The sequence below is a fragment of the Euprymna scolopes genome, chromosome 24 (assembly GCF_053919585.1).
Source record: "Euprymna scolopes isolate OS-2025 chromosome 24, ASM5391958v1, whole genome shotgun sequence".
In the NCBI taxonomy this organism is placed as follows: domain Eukaryota; kingdom Metazoa; phylum Mollusca; class Cephalopoda; order Sepiida; family Sepiolidae; genus Euprymna; species Euprymna scolopes.
In genome coordinates, this window is record NC_136505.1 from 58,698,020 (window position 1) to 58,721,244 (window position 23,225).

The window sequence follows — 23,225 nt, forward strand, 5'->3', positions numbered from 1 at the left end:
AAAAAAAATACAGAAGCTTTTTAAATACAATCCTATGAGAATTAGTCTTTGAAAATACCAACAAACCTGAGCAGAAGTTTGTTACATAATCAAGAACAGCAAAAGAGAAACCTGGCGAGACTGCATCTCTAAACTCAATAGCCAAACTCGCATAAATAAATGCTAGATGATAGGGAAAATAAGTAGAAACAAAACCCAAATGCCAATACCATATCTAAACATTTCAAAAAAAGGAAAAACCACAAACAAAAGAGGAAATTGTTGACTTAATAGAATTTAGCCCAAACTCCTCTAACTACTAATTCTTTAAATTTAAAAAAAAAACAAAAAAACTGCAGATAAAGAAAGATGCAACTTCACATCAAACAACAAGGAGTACTACAACTCCTCATTCAATATTGCAGAACTAAAAACTCAATAAGCAAGAATAAAAACACAGCAACTGGCCTAAGATGAAATACACTACCAATTTTTGAAGCATCTACCAAATACGTCCTTCACAATTTTCTAAGCGATTTTCAACAAAATCTGGCAGGATAACAACTTTCTAAAACAGTGGCTGGAAGTTACTATCATTCCAATCCCTAAACCAGAAAAAGATCACTTCCACCTAACAAACTATCACCCCATCGCTTTAACAAGCTGCATCTGTAAAATGTACAGTTCACTTGGTATTTGGAAAAGCGAAACATACAGATACCAAAGTAGATTCCAACAAAATCAGGCAACAATAACCATTGGATTAGAATTATTCATCTGCAGTGGACTAATTAAAAACCACTATGTAATATCAGTTTTTCTTAACATTATACAATGTGGAAATACAGAATCTTAAAAGATCTTCACAAAATGATGATTAAAGGACATATGGCTTTATTCATTAAAAACTTCCTCTCACATTGAACCTTTGGAGTACAACTAAGAAGGACAATCTCAGATGTACACGAATAGGAAATAGTATACTTCCTTGTGGTAATCCTATCGGTCACACTATTCATCCTCAAGATCGATAGCGTCACTAAATCAGTCAACACAGGAATAGAAAAATTCCACTATGTAGACGGCATTGTTATGATATACTCATCACCAAATATGCACAAAATCAAAAGACAAATACAAAATGGCATTAACAAGATTCTCAAATGGACCAACAAGAATAGTTTCCAATTATCCAAAACTAAAACCGTTTGTATTTTCTTTTGCAGGAAATGAAAATATCACAGAAATAAATACTGATGGGCATAAAATGCCCATACTTCAACAAACAAAATATTTTGGAATAATACTCTTTTTTTCTTCTCTGCCCAGTCCATTCCTCTCTCTGGACATGCACATACCTCTATAGATTACTCAAGGAATGAATCGGCATAAGGGAAATAACTCCTTAACAAATCAGTTACTTCCCTTTAGTTGGTATCTCAAGTGACTAAAAAAAAAAAAAAAAAATTTGCATCTGTTTAGGGTTGAAGAATGAATATTTTTTTTCTAAAATTTTAGATACTGTTCATTCGGAGCAATATTCGTGAAAATATCAATTTTGTTTTATAGTTTTAGAGTTTTATCTAGATATACACACAGGCAATCACCTTTTTTATATAATAGATGGATGCAAAAAATTTTTTTTTTTGTTTTGTTCATTAATCACTGTTTTTCTTTTTTTTTTTATTTTTAAAGGAAAGATTGCAGCGAGAAAAAGAAGCTGAATATTTCCGAGAGTGGGAAAAACAAGAGGACAGTGTAAGTATGATGTTTTTTTTTTTAATTCTTACTGTTTTTTTTGGGTTACTATTCTCATCTTGGTTTTTATATTCACACCGTTTCGGCCGATGTAACCCCAGATCTTCTTCAAGTACATCTTTTCAAACTTGAAGACCTCCAAATTTAACTGCTTGGGAATTTCTGTTGAACTCCGGAACCTGTAGTTAATTTTGAACTGAACCTTTCATAAAATCCATGGATAGATTATTCCTATATTATCAACCATCATAACCAAGTAGGAATTGTTAATCTGTATTATTTTTAATTATTATCATCTCTAGTAAGAAATGAACCTTCAAGAAAACTGCCACTCAGGACTGATTGATACTTTTTATCTGTTACGTCATTGACCCATATGGACAATTTTAACATGAATTTTCGGAGCTGTAAAGATAATCTTGTCCTAGATGTACTACTAGAGGTATATAATTCTCTCCCACTGCAAAAACTGTGACACCAGAGTTAGAAAGTGGGATTGAAAAGTCGGTGCCCCCAAGGAAGGGGCACTCTAACCTTCAAAATTGTCTGAGCAGACCCGTCCGCATTCCCTTGTAAAGGCACTGTTGCTGCAAAGAATAAAAGAGCACACAAAACCTCAGCTCACTGCAGCAGCGTCGTCGTCCTTTGGTACTTTCCGTAGACTTGTTTTCACGTCTGTCCCCATCTGCTTCAGTGGCCTGTTTTTATAAAAGACAGTCTTCCAAATTTGCATATGTGCGCGAGAACACACAAGATTCTGCGAGACTGCATTGTTATATAAGGTCGCAGGCACCATCTTGGACCCTTTTCAGCATCATGATGCTGCGTCGGCAAAGCGCACACTGAGGCCGTTTAAGAGGTAAGCCTGCATTCCCACAATTTTTGCTACAGGTGCCTCAGATTATTAGCAATAAACTAAACCCTTCTCAAAGAAAGAAAGCAAAGCCTGGGAAGGTGGACCTCCAAGAACTGCACAGAACTAATCTCCCACCACAGTCAACAGGAAACAAATCATTATAGCTGTATTGCTACTAAGAATTATATATTATTTTTATTAATTTTTTACTGTTACTCATATTGCAAATCTTTTTTTATATACTGATGTTCTAATCTACTATTAGAATTATTGCTTTCCACATTGTATTCAATTGTCGTATAGGCACGTGTGTTGCTTCTTTGAAATGTTTTATTCTTGGTTGCCATTCTGTCTATGATCTTTTTATTTTATCCCATAATTTTTTTTTCTTTTGGAATTCTCCTCCCTAGTATTTTACCATCCCCCACTCTCTATCTCCTTCCTCTCCATTCCCCTTCTCTCTTTCCAAATATTGTTTTCTCATTTTGCCATTTTGTTTGATTTTTTTTTTTTACTTTATCGATAAGAACAGATTTATTTTTTCTTTTTGAATTCTCCTCCCCAATTTTTTTATTCCCTCCTTTTCTCTTCTCCCTTTCCATTCCGCTTGTCTTTTCCCTTCTCTCTTTCCCCCTTTCCTAACAATTATGTTTTCTCATTTTGCCATGCTGTCTATGATTTTTTTAAAAACTTTATCCCATAAGGGCAGATATTTTTTTTCTTTTAGAATTCTCCTCTCATCTTTCTTATTCTATCCTGTCTTGTTTCCTTCCCCTCTATCCCTCCCTGTCTCTTCCCTTTTACCTCTTTCTTCTTCCCCTCTCCCCCTTTTCCAACAATTATGTTTTCTCAGAGATGCTGATAGATGCACGTCCTGCCTCCTTGATACATGAAAATCTAAAATTCCGTCGACTCCGATGCATTGCACACAATCAACCTGTACCTTTTATTCTAACAAAAAAGAGATGCTACTTTTCAAAGTAAGCCAATTTTTGTAAAGGTTAAATGCTAGCGTAACATTCGTCCTTCTCCAATGCCGTCTAAAATCATTCAGGCATGCAGAGATGTAGCTCGGCGTCTAGAGGGAGAGCTCATTCACAAGGTCCTTCTCCCCACTTCTCCACCTGGTTGGCAAAATATTATCAATTGAGAACCTGGGTGACTACAATCAAAGACAACTTAACATCAGTGCTTGACAATTTGACTTGAGGTAACATTCACTCAGGATATGTTATGCCAGCTCCTAACGTAGAACACACAGTATCCCAGTTGAATGCAAACCACACATGATTGTCCAAGATAGTAATAGACGCCCAGTTCTGGAACCAGCAGCAAACATTGTGGACTAGAGCTACATTCAACGTTGGCTTTGATTGCGTGTAACCACATTTTCAGCCGGCCTTCTGGGCATCTTTGCCAATCTTGGAATGATTCTGGCGCTATTGCTTTGTGGATAAACTCTTCTGGGTTGTTGTGTACAGCCTGGATAAACCAGCAAAGTCTCCTCTTTAAAAGAGATTGGTTGAGGAGGATAATCCTGCAAGGCTCATCTCATTCTAATAGCATGCGACTATGAAACCTACGAGTAGTTGGTCTTCAACTATGGAAACAAGATTGGCTAGGCATATCAGTGATTCAGCTCCAGATTGGCGAAAGCGAGCTGAGATGGGCAGAGACATTATACTTCCTCAAGAGAAGACCAATTCAATCCGACCAAGGTGATAACCATTACAAGTATGAGTAACACTAGATGCAGTTGTTATGAACATTTTTCTTATTCAAAAGGCCGTCTGTAGTTTACCAATTAATTAGCTTTTGATACTTGTTTGTTGTTGGTGTTGTAGTTTTTGGTTGAACTGCTTTGTTGACTGTTGATGGTGCATACAAAATCAAAAAAAATGTGTACAACTTTGTTTTTGGTTGTTAAAAGTGCACTTCATTCATGCTTTATTGAAGAAACTTCTACACTTGCTGTGTATTCTATTTGCATTTATGTGGCTTAACAAAAACATATTCTTTTTCTCTCTTCTGTTGTTCTGCATTCTCTCTATATACTCTATGCTTGAACATGTGTGTTGTTGAAAATGTAAAAGCTAGGATATATAATATTTCTACCTTTCAATATTATTATTATTTGTATTCACTTGGAGTTCTCACACAGGCCATCATTAGAAATTACTCGCTGACAACAACCAGTGATATTCCCTGGAGTCTGGGTAACAACCAGCATCAACATCATCATCATCATTAGGAACAATATATGACACAATCACATTGACACACCAGTTCCCACTTGTCATGGGATGATATATTTTCCCCTTACGATATGAAGAAATTATGATTTATTACACAAAAGATAATATTAATTATCCAAAAAATAACATATAATAAAAATAAAATATAATAAAAGATAATTATTAATATTATTATTATTAATTATAACAAAATAAAACTACTTAACATATTATATAATAAAAATAATAAATTACTTAATTAAAAGGAAATAACAATAAAAGATTATATAAAATGATATAAAAAGTATTACTTTGAAATTTGAATATAAAACGTTTTTTTTTAGCGTCTCTGGAGATTTTCAAAACATGGAACAAAAAACATTCTAAAACGTTTGTTCCCGAACCTTCTCTAGCGATAGGTATAAATAGCGGACGACCGCAAATTATAATCAGTTATAACATGACATTGGGTCGCAATGAGAGGCGACTACTTATTATAACTCTGACCAAAGAAAAACCCAAGAAAACTCGAGTCGTTATAATAACAGATGAACCAAACAAGATACAGAGTAGAATCTCTTTCATCAATAAACTGGTAAATATAGATTTTTCTGAATTATATTTGACCAAAAAGCATTTATGTCTAAAAGATAAAAACAAACATTACTATAAAAACATTTGCTTCTATTAAAAGGGAAATAACTAGAAAATAGAATTATTTCCCTTACACTATTATAAACAGCTTATTAGACATTTGTTTTCTTTACTATTTTAAATTATCTTTTTTTACTCTTTTATTTTTCATTGATATGTTTGCGGTGTTCCATTACCCCTAGATTAGGAACAAGTCCGTAACACTGCTAAATCACTGAAGTTAAGCAATGATGAGCTTGCTCAATACCAGATGGATGACCATTTAGGAAGGCTAGGCGCTGTATGTACCACACTGAGTCATAAGAAATTTCCAGGTTCGTATCTGGAGACGCATTAATTCACTGGGAGAGATGCACTCCTAGTCTTAGTTAAGACATGCATCTAGAAGGTAAATCTGATGACATCGGCAGCAGGATGTTGGATGGCCATAGAGGAAGATGAATCTCTGGCAGATCAATGGTTCTATGGTATTATGAGTGATGTTATTTGATTGCAGCTGTGCAGATGATTTAAGGACAACAGATAGGTGCAAACAGGCAAGTCAGATGCCATTGCACTGGGGAAGGTAATGGTAACCCACTCCATGTATTCCGCCAAATTACAAATCATGTGATGTCTTCATAGGAATTTGACCAATAATAGACTGAAGCCAATGGAGAACACTAACCATGATTTCATCTACGGCATGAACATGCCATGATACAAGAAGATTATTAGGAAAAATATGCTCCCTCTGCTGGCATATTTTTGTTAGTATATATGACATATACTATTCTGCTGCCAAAAGGAGGAGGTAATGCCTGGGAGGATGGTCTCATGGTAACAGAACAGATACTACACTATCGCTTCCACCTGAATTGAGCATAGAGAGATAGTACAGTGAACTGAGTGGAGCATTACAAAATAGTAATCATAATTTCGATTTCAGACACACAGATACCAAATCTCCATTTGTAGTAGATTTTTTTTTTTTTTTAACTTGAACTTTTTATTTTATTTCTTTCAGTTTCATTTGCACCAGGCAAAAATGAGATCAAAAATTAGAATTCATGATGGCAGAGGTAAGGCTTTTGTTTTTTAACTTGTTTTTCATTGTGTGTCAATACGTAAATAAACATCTTAATTTTTGAGATGAGTATTGATAATTCATAATATTTGGATTATTTAAACTACTGAACCAAGTACTTTATCTGTTACGTCATGGGTCCTTGACCATGGCATAATGGATGAAGTACTTGGTAAAATACCATTGTAAGTGACTCTCTTCTGAATGTTGAAGGTTTAATCCTTAATTCGGGCAATGTTCAGAATACAATTGTGAATTACTCAGGGCTTCTACCTGGTCATGGCTGACAAAATCAGAGCATGTTACTCTTGTGAATTAAATAAAGGATTATGTTTGTAACTATGTGCAGATTCTTGCATTCAACAGAAAGATTCAACAAGAACACCTGAAGAAAATCTGAGGATACATCAGCTGAAATGTTGTGAAAATAATATTCAAAATGAGGACAGTAATCTAAATAATCCAAATAATATGTAAATAAATTTATCAAAAATTTATTGGTATAAAATGCACAAAAAACTTATTTAAAAAAATAATGAAATAATGAATTTCGTACTGCACCTCTTATCAGGGCTAATGTAAGAAATAAGTTTAGTCTGATATTGTATTTAGCATCATAAACACATTAACTCTGTTTCAGAAGAACAATTTTTTTCTATTAAAAAAAAAAAAACAATAAATGATTTTTGTCTTATGCAAAATTATATATCAGACTGACAAGAAAGTTCCTGCGGTTTTTAATTTCTAACTTCAGGTGAACATATCTCAACTCAGACAAAATTTTATTGATCGAAATAAGTACTATCAGAATGAACACACTTTTGCCAACGCAAAACAAATGTATTTTTGCCAGTAACGTAAAAATCTTGCGTTCTGGTGGCGATGAAGTCACTGGAGGCATTTTTTATATCACTTGGGTTTTTGAAGCATTTCTCAAGCAGAAGTTGTTGACATGCTTGAAAAAGTGGTAGTCGGTAGATGAGGAGTCTGGAGGGTATGGCGTATGAGGCAGCGTTTTGTAGTTCTATTCGTTCAACTTCTGCAGGGTCGGTTTATCAACGTGCGGTCGGGTATTGTGGAGGAGAACTAAGCCTTTTCTGTTGACGAATGCTGGGTATTGTTGTTGGAGTTTCTGATGGATTTCATCCATTTGTTGATAGTACTTTACCATAATGGTTTTGCCTGCATTCCAAATCAAACAGATGACTTTCTTTTGGTGCAACTCTAGCTTCATGACGTGTCATGGAGTTTCATCAGCATCTAACCACTAAACTGAGCATCGCTGGTTGTTATAAAGAACCCACTTGCAACCCGGTTGAGAAACAGGTAATTCTTGCTGCATAAAAAAAGGGAATATTGACACTTCATAACAGCATTTTTTGGGGTTGTCGTTCAATTCGTGAGGCACCCATTTATCAAGTTTTTTGCCTTTTCAATCTCTCTCAAGTAGTTGGAAATTGTTGCATACATTACATCTAATTCAGAAGCAAGTTCTTGAGCAGTTGGGCGTGGATTGGCTGCGACTAAGGCTCTTAATTCATCGTGGTCAACATCCGATAGCCGACCACTATGCTCCTCATCTTCAAAACTCTTGTCACTGCCACAAAATTTCTTAAACCACCATTGTGCTGTGCATTCAGTAGTGGTTCCTGGGCCAAACACTTTGTTGATATCGTTAGCTGTTTCTGCAGCTTTTTGGCCTAGCTTGAATAGAAATAAAAAAAAATTGTGTAAATTTGCTTTTATTTCCATCTTGTATTTAACATTCTGAAAAGAAGATATAATTCTTTTAAAATAGTTGTAATTTAAATTATTAAATAGAGCGAAAAACGCTCTTTAAAATGATATATAAAGTATTATAACAAAAACTTATTTAAAAATACATAATTTGAAATCAAAATTAAAAATTTCAAAAGAACCTTCTTGTCAACCTAATATGTTTATATTTGTTTCTTACAAAAAAATAAACATTTAATTCTTCTAGATTAAAAACATCAAATGCACAAAAATTGTTTTTTTACTTCCAATGAAGCAAGTAATTTGACAAGTTATCTATATATATAAAAGCGAAAATGTATGTATGTATGTATGTATGTACGCTTTTCCTTGATGTCCACAAAAGGCTTCTTTCAGAGAAGCGCTCGCTCGGTTCACAACTTCTTAAAACTTTTTATATCATCTATAAATTGTAATATCTTACACTTAACCACGGAGCTTGCCTGTCTATTTAATTTTATTGACTTTCAAACGTTAATTATTCCACATTTCCCGCATCGGCACGCGTTACATTCGGTTTTCGGTATGAACAAAAAGCGAAACTCGAGACTCTAATAACAGGCCCAGAGCCAGTGAACGTTGGTCAATGTCGACTTCGTCATATCAGACGGGGGAGCGGGTTTTTAAAAACAAACAAACCGATTTATTGACCTCATTAAAAACTGTCCTGCACAAAATGCTGACTGCTGAATACCTATCGCCGTCACGTCAATCAAAAACGCGCACCTGTTTTTTTTTCACACTTTACTATTTTCCAACTGTGCGTCATCAAGGCTTTGTTTTTTTTTTCACGGGCACCTGTTTTTTTTTTTTTTCACACACACCTGCAAACACCCGGGCAATGCTGGGTACCCCTCGCTAGTTTATTTTGAAATTAAAAAAAAAAGATTTTTTAAAAAATTCTTGTAATTTTATAAATTTGTGTATCTTTTTCAGCCAAACCAATTGATCTTTTAGCCAAATATATAAGTGCAGAAGATGATGACCTGGCAATTGAAATGCATGAACCTTACACATATCTTTATGTAAGTAGAAACCTTACACATATTTGTATGCAAGCAAAAATCTTGGGGCCCTGTCGGTGGGGCATTAGAATACGCCGACTGCCCCCCTGCAGAGGGTAAAAGTCCCTCAATGGGGGTCCTGGATATGACCTTAAACTATATTCAGTGGTGAGGCCCCAGCTTGTGGGCTTTGGGGAGTGTGGAGCCACCCTTTAATTACCATTGCTCCAAGGTCCACTCTGACCCGGAGTGGTAGTACCTGTTAGGGTCCCAACTATGGGTTAAATAGAAACCGACGTGAAAACAACAAATATATTCTATTAAAAAAAATTTTCTTCAAAATCTTTGGATTCAGCATTAAATAACCCGAAAAGGGTTGATATGCCGTAAAACAAAAACAACCAACCAAAAACAACCAAAAATCTTGGACACATGTCTTTGTGAGAATAGAAAGTCCTTTCAGGAGTAAGATCTCCTTAATTTTATATTATCATCAACATTCTCTCATTCTGAGCTGCTTTAGGCTAAACTATAGAAATACAATTGCTCCTATTGACTGCAATTAGTAATTACATTTTGACATGTATTTTTGAATGTTAATCCAATTGCTAGCATTACTTAACATATGCTTTCATCTGCATACAGGAGAGTGATGGTTGAGTTTTGTTTCATTTCCATTGTATTATAGGGTCTGACGATTCCTGATCTTGAAGATTTACTGGAAGATATCAAAGTGTATCTTCAATTGGAACAAGGCAAAAATGCAGATTATTGGAGAGATATCATCACCGTTACAGAGGATGAAGTCAATAAACTCAAGAAACTTGATCCAAACAGTAGAGGTAAATAAAATAAATTTTACAAGAGTGTCTGTATGTGATCTCTCTCTCTCTTTCTCTAATATATATATATATATATATATATATATATATATATATATATATATATATATATATATATATATGTGACAGCATTCCTTTGTCTGACTATATTTGATTGAATATTATAGACAAGATCAATTGAATGTTTTATCACCTAAACTAATGGACCTACTACTAAGAGTGGAGTGGAGGAAATTCTATCATTTAAGTGAATTTTTTTTTATTTGTTTACAAATTTATGATACTCATAACCTAGAGAACTCGATTCTTTTGATGCATGCATTACATTAAGTATTTTTTTTTTTTTTTTTTACACAAGGGAGTCATCACTTATCAAGGTCCGAAGGCCACTCGAGGATAAGGTTTAATGAATGTAAGGTAGTAGTGTAATAATTGTTAATAGTGTAGTTTGGGTATTATGCGTAAGTAAAAACTTTGGACATGTGTCTTTGTGTGAGTAGAAATCTTGACATTACGTATTTGGATTATTTAAGAATTTTGGATTATTTATATTGTTATCGGCTGGGAAAGTAGGCCAGTGGAATAGTGTTCCACAGGTAGGCAGTTCTAGGAAAAAAGGCTTTGTTCATGAAATTTGCGTTTTAGATTTAGACAGTGATTGTGTGTGTGTGCGTGGGTGATTGTTGATAGTGGGTGTTGTAGCAAGATTCAATGTTGTGCTGCTGTGAAAACCCAGGAAAAGTCTGAAAACTTCCATTACTTCACCGGTCCTTATATTTGATCCTCCCTCCTCTTGATTGCAACTTTTGAACGATTACGTTTGAGCTGGAGTACAAAGGATGAGCTGAAGGACGTCATCAAGACTGCATACGTCAGTTTCAGCTTCCACCTGAAGGCCATAATGAAGGATCAGTTTAACTTCTTCTCGTGCACTGTATTTGGCAAAAGATCCTCCAAGAGATCCACTGAATTCTGATAATATATCAATTACTAGATTTTTTTTAGTTCGTTAAAAAACGGCAAAAGTTATAGGCCGTTGACTTGGAATGAGTGCTTTATGCCAAATTGATGGTTGAATATGATTACATTTGTGCTAATTTTTTGCATTGAATACTAATCCATATTAATCTCTAACTGTATTGAACAGATGCCATAATACCTAATTTGCTGCAACTTATCCTAACAAAGATTCTAAAAAATTTCAACCAGATCAACCTAGTAATTTCTGAGAAAACTTCTAGAATAAATGTGATATTGATGTAACTAATTCCTATTAATCTCTAACTGTGCATTGAATAGATACCATAATACTTAGTTCGCTATACCTTGTAACAAAGGTCCATAATACTTGGACCTCATAACAAAGGTCCATACAAAATTTCAAATAAATCAGCCTAGTAGTTTATAAGAGAACTTCTAGAGTAAATGTGATATTGTTGTAACTAATCTCTATTAATCCCTAACTGTGTGTTGAATAGATATCATAATACTTAGTTTTCTGTACCTTATAACAAAGGTCCATACAAAATTTCAGTCAGCTCAGTCCAGTAGTTTCCAAGAAAAAGTGGTACAGACAGACGGACTAAGAGAAAGATAATATAGATTAGCAAAGATAGGATGTTTTTTCTTTCTTTTCTAAAAAGTGCCGAATTTATCTTTAACACTGTATGTTGAGAATAAAATCATTTCTTTGGAAGAAGTATAAGAATAGTTGCTATACTTCTTCCAAAAAAGTTATTCCCAAAATATTAGAATGTATGTGCATTCAGATAAAATGATAGAATAAAAAAGAAATAAATACATACTACATGTAATAAACTACCTTTGTTATCACTGTATATCAGTGTTATTCTTTTTTCTATATAGAGGGTGTTTTTTTTTCTTTTTTTTTTTTTTTTTTAGAGGCCACAAACTTCTACTCTCTTTAATTGCAGATTTGGCAACTATTGGTTATTTTGAGTTCAGTTTGGTTTGGCAAATCATTATGTGATTTCAGCAGGACGGAACCTCATGTAACATAGGGTGTGATATGATCAATTTACTGAGAGAAACATTTGGTGAATGAATAATTTCACAAAATGGATATGTCAACTGGTCACATCGTTTGTGCAATTTAACTCTATTAGATTATTTTCTTTAGGGATATGTAAAGTTCCATAGCTACACTGATAAACCAGATAAAATAGATCACTTGAAAGACAACGTTCGATCTGTTGTTGCTGAAATACAGCCTAATTTAATACTTAGTCATGAAAATTAGACCTCTAGATTACACCATATACATGCAAGTCATGATGGCCATATACCCAAAATTGTATTTAAATTGTAAATGCCAAAATTTAATGTTTGGAATAAACCACATATTTGTATGATAAAAATATTTTTATGTGATTTCTTTTTATTCAAAGTTCATTGTCTCTAAAAAACACCCTTTATAATTGTATGTTCTTGTATTTATATTTACCCTTAAGGGTTCATCGCCTTAGCCTTTAATACCATATGTTGTACAATACACGCAATGCTTTGTGCAAACTACACCACTTTATGTATTTATTTTTCTTTTGTTTAGACTATGCAGGTGACCGTCGTGAGGGAATCAACCAGTCTGTTAGTAGTGAAGTGTCGAATATTTTTAAAGGCAAAACTACAAACCAGTTACTTTTGCTTCAAGATCAAATGAAAAAGAAACTTCAAGGTGGAGAAGGTGTTGATGTTGGTAAGTGATTTATGGGTCATTCAAAAAAAAATCGGATCATCAAGCTTAGCTTGAATAGAATCACACAAAGAGAATCAAACGCTTAAACCAATGATTCTCACAGAGAATCTCAGTCATTTATACTATGTTTAGAAAACCAGTCATTTTTTAATAGATCCGAGCAAATGTCTTGAAAATAGGGAGCATTTGAAATAAAGGATTTTCTAGGTATTAGGCAGAGTGTTGATTAAACGTGAGCGAGGGATGGCAAGTTTGCCTGTGATTTTAAGAGTAAAGTTTAGGCTCAAAGGAAACATTCAAGTGGAAAATGGTAGGATGAGGATGGCAACAAGTTAAATTTGAAGAGAATGAAATGTTCGAAATACCTACAGATCTGAATTTTGGTCCTCTCACATAAACCTCAGTCAATAAAAAGAAGCAAATTTCAATAAATTCATGAAAAAGACAGTTTTTATAAGCAATGAATTTTTTTTAATGCAAGACAAATCAAATGATGGGAAGAATCTTCAGTTCTTGCCCAGAAATTCTCCTATATTTCTATGATTGACATACCCGTGATGAAACAAAAATAACATATTCCGAAAATCATATGAATTGGTGAAATAGTTTTATTTTTAAATAAGAAAATCAAATTTTATGAGTAACAGAAGAGCAGCTGTCTTCTATGCCGTTTTGAAAACAGTCTAAAAATATACAAAGGGAGATAACTCAACAATTCAAACCTGTGAGTTTTATATTGTAATGTCTACAAATTCCCATTAATTGCTTAAAAATGATTTGCTTTATAAAAATAAAACTATTTGATTAATTTACATATTTTCTAGAATATGATATTTTCGTTTTGTCACAGGTATGCATACCATAAAGATTTTCTTTATTTTTATTTTCATGATGTTGGGGGAATTCTGGACAAGAACTGAATCTTCAAACTACAGTTTTTACTGATTTTCTACAAATCTGTTTAAAACAATTCATTTATAACATAGTTCGTCTACAGAAACTATTTTGACAATAACATAGTTCGTCTACAGAAACTATTTTGACAATAACATAGTTCGTCTACAGAAACTATTTTGACAATAACATAGTTCGTCTACAGAAACTATTTTGACTATAACATAGTTCGTCTACAGAAACGATTTTAACTATAACATAGTTGGTCTACAGAAACGATTTTAACTATAACATAGTTCGTCTACAGAAACTATTTTAACTATAACATAGTTCGTCTACAGAAACTATTTTAACTATAACATAGTTCGTCTACAGAAACGATTTTAACTATAACATAGTTCGTCTACAGAAACTATTTTAACTATAGCATAGTTCGTCTACAGAAACTATTTTAACTATAACATAGTTCGTCTACAGAAACTATTTTAACTATAACATAGTTCGTCTACAGAAACGATTTTAACTATAACATAGTTCGTCTACAGAAACTATTTTAACTATAAGATAGTTCGTCTACAGAAACTATTTTAACTATAAGATAGTTCGTCTACAGAAACTATTTTAACTATAAGATAGTTCGTCTACAGAAACTATTTTAACTATAAGATAGTTCGTCTACAGAAACTATTTTAACTATAAGATAGTTCGTCTACAGAAACTATTTTAACTATAAGATAGTTCGTCTACAGAAACTATTTTAACTATAAGATAGTTCGTCTACAGAAACTATTTTAACTATAAGATAGTTCGTCTACAGAAACTATTTTAACTATAAGATAGTTCGTCTACAGAAACTATTTTAACTATAACATAGTTCGTCTACAGAAACTATTTTAACTATAACATAGTTCGTCTACAGAAACTATTTTAACTATAACATAGTTCGTCTACAGAAACTATTTTAACTATAACATAGTTCGTCTACAGAAACGATTTTAACTATAACATAGTTCGTCTACAGAAACGATTTTAACTATAACATAGTTCGTCTACAGAAACGATTTTAACTATAACATAGTTCGTCTACAGAAACTATTTTAACTATAACATAGTTCGTCTACACAGACGATTGAACTATAACATAGTTCGTTTACACAGACGATTGAACTATAACAAAGTTCGTCTACACAGATGATTGAACTATAGGATATACAGTTCATCTATAGCATAGTGTATCTATAGATATAATTTAGTTAATAAGCATTAATTGTACATATCAGAGAAAAATAAGAGGACTTTCCCTGCAATGAAAGTCAGAGAAATTAAATTTAGGATGTGTGCGTGCGTGCGTGCGTGTGTGTGTGTGATGCGGTAACAAAAAATAATCAATTGAATAATTTAAGAGAATTATTTTCTTTTTACCCTTGTCAAGAGTTTAAAATGTGAATGTGAAAACTTTAAAATAATAAACCAAATATTTGAATGTTGGGCACTTATACACTATCAGAACAAAATTTCGGAAATCATAATACTGAATTTCACATGAAAACAATGGTATCTATGTATTCCTCGTATTTTTAAGATGATTATATCCAAAAATTGCGAAAATTAATAAGGTAGAAAATTATTTATTAAAAAAAAAAAGAATTTGGATCGTATTTGCTTATGTAAAACACAGGAGAGTTCAAAAGGGAGGTAATTTTCCATTTCAATTTATTTTATAAGAACAAGATGGCCGCAATTTTTCACCTTCTAACACGATTAAAGTTGTGTTTGTTTTTTTTATAATTCAGTAATATTCAGGTAATTTTGATTGCATAATTTGGAAGCTAACATTGTAATTTATTAGAATTGACAAAAAAAAGTCAGTAGAAACCATTGTTTTTTTTTTTTATTTGAAAACTTCATTTATCGACGACAAAATTTTGTTCTAATAGTGTAGAAGCTGCCACTACTGTAATGCAATAAATGTATTCTTTAATTTTGGATCCATGTTTTGCTGAGTCATTTTTGTTTTTCTACATTTATGAACTTTCAAATCATGTTTTATTTACAGGTTATTGGGAATCGTTGTTGTCACAGTTAAATGCTCACATTGCTAGAACACGTTTAAGGGAGCGTCATCAGGAAGTTTTGCGGCAAAAACTATTCAAGCTGAAACAAGAGGTAAATTCAGTTCTATGTGGAAATATGTAAAAAAAAAAAAAAGAAGAAACTAAACCTTTCCTGCTTTAATTTACTTACTTAGTTGCTCCTACTGCTACCAGTCAGGCTGTCTGAAGATGCTGATTTCCTGACTTAAAATGCGCCAAATGTTGATGTTATTGATGTTTTTCCTTACTCTTTGCAAAACTCAATCATGTTCTGCAAAGTCCAAAACAAAAATGACAATTTTACTCCATAAAACAAGCAAACCGAACACCATGAACAAATTCGTATTATTTGGAGTCATCGGACTACTGTTCTCATCTTGAGTGTGATTTTCACGTTTCAGTCAATGTAACTTTCGACCTTCTTCAGGTGTATCTTGTCGAACTCGGGAATGTTCCAAATGAAGAAGGTCGGAGGTTACATCGACCGAAATGTTGTGAAAATCACACTCAAGATGAGAACAGTAGTTTGATGAATCCAAATAATATGAATAACCAATCCTCATCTCAAAAGTTCAGAAACGTCATTCAAATATTTGAAGATAACTTGAAGAATAAAAACTTTTACTAAAATCTCTGGATTCAGCATTAAATAACCTGAAAAGGATGATATGCCGTAAAACAAAACAATGAAACCAAACAACTCAGTTGCGAAATCATGTTGATGTTGTTGTTGTTGAATCTCATTCATTTATGTATTTTGAATGAACCGGATGATTATTGTTAGTATTCGTTTCCCTGATATCTTTCTAGCAAAAACATTGAGTGCATATGAGGGAGATCACATGAAGGTTGCCAACACCCCTAAGTGAAAATGTTTCTGTGGAACAAGCTGAATTTGAACTTGGCACACTCAGATTGTCAGTCTATGCCGTTAACCACTTCCTCACTGTTAACTCCCCTGTTGATATTTTTGACAACTTTTGTTACATGATTGGAACCAACAGAAGCTGTTCTTCTGCCTCTCTTGCAAATCTGCATGGAAATCATTTTAAGAGTTCATATTCTGACTGGGTGATGCCCATCTCTTCAAATAAAAAGCAGAATAGGTTTATGTTATAGGCATTTTATTTTTGTTTCATTTTTTTTTTTTTAAATTGTTATTTTTACTTTTTAAAATTCTATCAACATATTTCTTTCTTTAAATTGGATTTTGTAATTATTTTTTTCTTGAAATTTGATTTTGAAATTGTTAAAGCATCATTTGGTCATTAACTTATTAATTTTACCAAATTGTTACAAAACTGTTGTTGCAATATTTTGGACTTGTAATGGGGTATGATCCCACACAGTCGGATGATTCTATTTATAAACGATGCTGCTAGGAACTGACAAATCAAATTAATTCACGTTCTGCTACCAACCAATCAGAAACCAGAATTGCTTCATAAATATTAAACCTTTTCTGGAGCAATTTCACATGTTTTTTTCTGTCTCGACACGGTAAGAATATTTTGCTCTGTGGAACTGTCTACTGCAAACAAGTCACCTCTCAGGACTTGTGTGTAACAATGAACCATCGGAAACTGTTCTGTCTACTGCAAACCAGTCACCGCTCAAGACTTGTTTAGAACAACGAACCATCTGAAACGTTTCTGAAACTAAACATGGCTTACACTTCTAGAACTGTAACTAATAACTCAGCCTGACAGATAAAAGTCTATTGAAATTGCCTAGTTTTTGCTGGACTTATTATTGAGAATAAATCCTCGACTGGTATCTCCCAGTCTGACATCTCTCTTTTTTTTTTTTTAAATTGTTATTTTTACTTTTTAAAATTCTATCAAAATATTTCTTTCTTGAAATTTGATTTTGAAATTATTAAAGCATCATTTGGTCATTAACTTATTAATTTTACCAAATTGTTACAAAACTGTAACTAATAACTCAGCCTGACAGATAAAAGTCTATTGAAATTGTCCAGTTTTTGCTGGACTTATTGTTGAGAATAAATCCTCGACTGGTATCTCTCAGTCTGACATCTCTCTTCACAAATGTTGCAAGAAACGACTGGGTTAGTGCTCCAAAGAGTTGGATAAATGTACGAGGTTGCAAGGTGTAACTACTTACTTTGACTTTCTCTTCGGTAGTTTACATGCTTCAAAATTCTTTGGAAACTACAAATATTCAAAAGGAATTAATATTTCTTTCAACTATTAACAAAAGATTAAGATGACTGACTGAATAAATGAAATGTATTTTGATAGATTTAATTTCATAATTCATTTATTTTGAGATGTTATGAGCTTATCTCTGCTCTATCATTATTTTCATTGCAAGTGCTTGACTGAGCTCCAATCTATGGTCCCCTAGTTGCCAATCTTTTACAATAAACACTCGTCTAGCCAAAACCACTATAAATAATTTCCTCCACTCTCTATCTGTGCCTAAACCCAAACATAGATTCCATGAACAAAGCTTCTTTCCTAGAACTACCCACCTGTGGTACTCTGTTCCGTTGGTCTGCTTTCTAGCTGACTACAATATTGTCATCTTCAAGTCCAATGTAAACAAGTTCTTGTTGAACTGTCCTCTTAAATAATCTAACTATATCAAATTTCCCGAACTAACGATTACTATGCTATTGTCCCAATGACTACCATACACACATCAACCCTTATCCTTGAGTGACCTTTGAGCCTTGATAAGTGCTGACCCCTTTCTAAAAAAAAAAAAAAAAATTTTTAAATAAGATTTTTAAAAAATTCAATTTAGTATTTTATGCTATTGCCTTCTTGATTTTAAATAATTGGTTAATAGTAAAAAAAAAAATATTTTGCAAGTCACATTGTTATAAAAACTAATTTTGTGGAGGTAATTTTGTTTTAATCTCTATTTATAAAATTATTGAATGCCAATACTTTCCAAAACTTTCAGCACATTTCTTTTAACACATGACGATATTCATATTTGGATTCTTCGGACTACTGTTTTCATCTGAAATGTTATTTTTACAACATTTCAATCGATTTAAATTCACTTGTAAGTTTCACTCTTTTGAAGATTCAATCCTAAGTGTGGGCAACACTCAAAATACAACTGCAAATTATTCAGGACTTCTACTCAGTCATGGCTAATGAAACGAAAGCATTTTTTTTTTTTTTTTTTACATAGGCATCACCACATTATCAAGGCCAAGAGGCCACTCAAGGATAAGGGTTAAAGAGTGTACAAGTAGAAATTGGACAATATAGTAATCATTAGTAATGAAAATTTGGTAAATTTGATAACTTATATGGAACGGCTAATCAAGAACTTATTTACGTTAGACTTGAAGACAACCATATTGTAGTCAGCCGGAAAGCAGGAAAACAGAAGACAATTCCACAGGCGTGCAGTTCTAAGAAAGAAGCTTTGTTCATGGAATCTACGTTTAGGTTTAGGCACAGATAAAGAGTGGGGGGAATTATTGATAGTGTTTACAGCTAGACGAGTGTTTCTTGTGAAAGTTTGACGAGGGGGGACCATAGATTGAAGCTCAGTCGAACACTTTCCATGAAAATAACGATACATCAGAGACAAACTCGCAACATCTCTTCTGTGAGATAGAGGTTGCAAGGAAGAGAAAAGGACATCTCCTACGAGGCTACGAAGTCTATTTTGAACTCTATCAAGGCAGGCCAAGTCCTTTCTAGCAGCTCCTGCCCAGATGTGACAACAGTATTCCATCCTTGGACGTACCTGGCTCTTATATAGATGGAGAATAGCATCAGCAGTGAGATATCTACCGGATCGATAGAAAGATCCCACCATTTTTCCAGCAGCCTTGGCAACAGATTTGATGTACGTGTTCCATTTAAGATCAGGAGTAATGGTCAAGCCAAGAAGCTTGTCAAAACTTGAGGCCTCCTGAAGACGAGAGCCATTCATTTCAATTGATGCCAGATGTGGATCAGAATGTTGATGATGTAAAGAGAGAAGCTTGGTTTTAGATGCATTAAAAGTAACCAGCCACTCCTTACCCCATTGTACTACGTGCTCAAGATCAGAGGAGAGAGAATTGGAGAGAACTTGGTCGTTTACTGTCTTAGATGTGCTACCATAAATGGTAGTGTCGTCAGCATAGATGTCTACAAATGATGTAAGGATGTGATTTGGAAGATCATTAATGTAGATCAGAAAAAGAGTTGGGCCCAGGATGGACCCCTGAGGGACACCGGCATTAATACTGTGAGCTTCTGATTTTTGCCCCTCAACTACTACTCTTATGAACCTATCAGAAAGAAATGATTTAATAATTGAGAAGACATTTCCAGCAATATCATAGCTAGAGATCTTATGAAGTAAACCTTTATGCCATACCCTATCAAAGGCCTTAGATATGTCAAGAGCAATTGCTCTAGAAAAGTTGCCTCCGTCGAGAGATTTGTCCATATGGATTAAATAAAGGATTCTGTTTGAAATTCTATGCAAATTCTAGAATGTTAAATTGATCAAAATGTTGTGAAAATGACACTCAAGATGAGAACAGTTGTCTGAAGAATTCCAAAAATATGAATAATCAATCCTCATCTAAAAAATTCCGAAATATGAGGATATGTTCAGAATTTTAAAGCCAGAATTTACTTTATATTTGATAGCTTAAATGCTTCCAAATTCTTTTCAAATTTCAAAAGTGCGTAAAGTAATTCATTCTTTTTTTTTCAACTGTTAACAAAAGATTAAGACTCATTTACAAATGATCTGAAATGCATTCTGATAGATTTAATTTTTTAATTAAATATTTTTAAATAGAATTTTATGTTTACTTTAGTACTTTACTAATTCAATTAAAACACTACAGCATTAACAACATTAAAGATCTCTTTGAAAAAATAAATGAAAAAACAATTCTAAATTACTTGAAAGAGGTAAACCTCTCCTCCAAAGTATAAATCTACCAAAAAAGAAAAAAAAAAAAAAATTTTCAACCCAAATCTCTTACAGACCTTCCTCCAATCTTACCTTGACATACTGGAAAATAAAGAACACCTACCTTACTAAGACATCCAAAGAAAAAAAAATGAACTTATTTGGCCTTAAATGACCATGCAGCTGTTGATAGACCAATAAACTGAACAAACAAACAAACTAATTCAATTAATAGTAAATCAAAAATATTAATGTGTATGCCACATTGAGATGAGAAAAAAGACACAAGTGGTCATATGATTTTATTAATGCAGAGATTTATTGAATTTGTAATAGGGATTGCAAAACTGATATTTGGCAATTGGATATTAGATGGCAAAGGATAGGCAACTTATCTAATCTTGCAACATAACCAATGCTTTGTTATCATTTAATTTGTTAACTGAAATTTAATTCATAAAATGGTGCATTTCTTGTGTGAGAATTTGGTTCTTATCCAGAATTCCCCTATATTAAAAAATCCAAAATAAAGATCAGTATGATGTACGTATCTATAACAAAATGAAAATATATTCCAAAAATCACGTAAATTGATCATGTAGTTTTATTTTTATAAAGGAAATAATTTTTAAATGATTAATGGGAATTTGTAGGCATTACAACATAAATTTAATAAGTATGAATAATCGTTGAATTATATTATTTTTATTTTTTGGAATCCTTTGAGATGAGGCGTCATAATTTGTGTATTCACCAACAACTATGAAGATGAGGATAACGGTCAGTAAAAAAATGAATGCACATTGTTATCTCCCTTTGTTTCCTGACATCTTTTTTTTCAAAATGGTGGGTGGGACAGTCATACTTCAGATGCTCATAAAATTTGATTTTCTTATTTAAAAATAAAACTAAATCAATTCATGTGATTTTTGAAATATGGTATTTTCATTTTGTCATGGGTATATACATAAAGATTATTTGTTATTTTTGTTTATGATTATAGAGGAAATTCTAGACAAGAACTGCAAATTCTAATGCTATTTTTAAATAACAAAGTCAAATTTTATGATTATCCGAGAAGTAACTATCTCGTTCACCATATTGAAAAAACAATGTCAAGAAACATAGGGAGATAAGTCAACAATAATTCATACTTGCTAGATATGTTGTAATTCCTAGTAATTACTTAAAAAATATTTTCTTTATAAACTAAAATTACTTTATCAATTTACATGACTTTTGGAATATGAAAATTTCATTTCCTTATGGGTACGTACATCATACAAATTATTCTTTATTTTTGTTTTTAATATAGGGTAAATTCTGGACAAGAACCGTGAATTTTGTAAATCGATTTGTTCATAAAGAGTGGCATTTGGTAACCAATGTTTGACTACATAGAGTATTTCTTTTATTGATTAAAATATGAGATGTAATAAAAATAAAAAAAAAAACCTTTTATTTTCAACAGCAAGGAATTGAATCGGCACCTTTGTTTCCAATTCTGGGTGGCAATGAGCTGCCTGCTAAGGTCACGAGCCGCACGTCTACCCAATCAAATGACCATCTTCAGGAAAGAGTACCGAAAAGGGAGCGAAGTCCCCCTCCTCTCCCTGTTGATCCAAGCGTTGAAGGGTCACATGATGCTGCAGGGGATGACAACAACCCTGAGGATGAAGCGGAAGAAGAGGAAGAAAAGTAAGTTCAATTATTGAAGGATATCACTAGACATTGGGGAGGGTGAAATGAACACATCAGGTGAGTGCATGACTGGGTTAATGGATGACCTAGCTTAGTATGGAATTAGTGAGACAGTGTTCAAATCTTATTGGGTCTATTTTGATCCTTCCACACTAATATAGTTTGGAAAATTATAAACCCACAGTTTCCCTCCAACTATGAGTAAAATAACAGTTTCTTTGCAATTAATTGCATGTGGTAGATGAATTTTGAATCTGCTTTAAATCACCCTAAGGAGTTGATATGCTATAAAAAGAAAAAATCCTAAGCAATCCATCTATATTTTATTTCTCTTAGTCTGTCTGTTGTGCATGGAGAGAAATGATATGACAATAATACAACGGATGTGTAATGTGAAGCTTAATGACCAGCTTAGTTCTCATGATCTCGGAGGAAGATTAAATCTGGGCAGTATAGTATAGGAAGAACAGAGATTTTGTTGGTTTGGTCACATTGAAAGAATGGACTAGATCTAAAACAGTTAAGGTAGAAGGTTCAATTCACAGAGAAAGGCCAATAAAAACATGAAGGAAGTGATAAACATAAACTTGAAAGAAAGAGGGATAAATAAAGACCTGACCAGAGATAGGTTAGTTTGTAAGTCAATTTCTAAAAGTTGCCCATCACATGCTAATATATAAAACAGATATTAAACCGAGGATGATGATTAATTCTTAATTGAATCAGAATTTCAACTTTTCACCT

General features: G+C 33.0%; 1 protein-coding gene across 1 annotated transcript in view; it reads left to right on the forward strand.

Annotated features, from left to right (window-relative positions):
* LOC145246734 (splicing factor Cactin-like) overlaps window positions 1–23,225 on the forward strand; it is a 79,855-nt gene that overhangs the window by 25,849 nt on the left and 30,781 nt on the right. Inside the window, exons 7-13 of the mRNA XM_080108491.1 lie at window positions 1,675–1,737; window positions 6,488–6,542; window positions 9,260–9,348; window positions 10,016–10,169; window positions 12,739–12,885; window positions 15,836–15,945; window positions 22,252–22,478. Coding sequence (XP_079964617.1) covers window positions 1,675–1,737; window positions 6,488–6,542; window positions 9,260–9,348; window positions 10,016–10,169; window positions 12,739–12,885; window positions 15,836–15,945; window positions 22,252–22,478 — 845 coding nt within the window. The remainder of the gene's footprint in view (window positions 1–1,674; window positions 1,738–6,487; window positions 6,543–9,259; window positions 9,349–10,015; window positions 10,170–12,738; window positions 12,886–15,835; window positions 15,946–22,251; window positions 22,479–23,225) is intronic.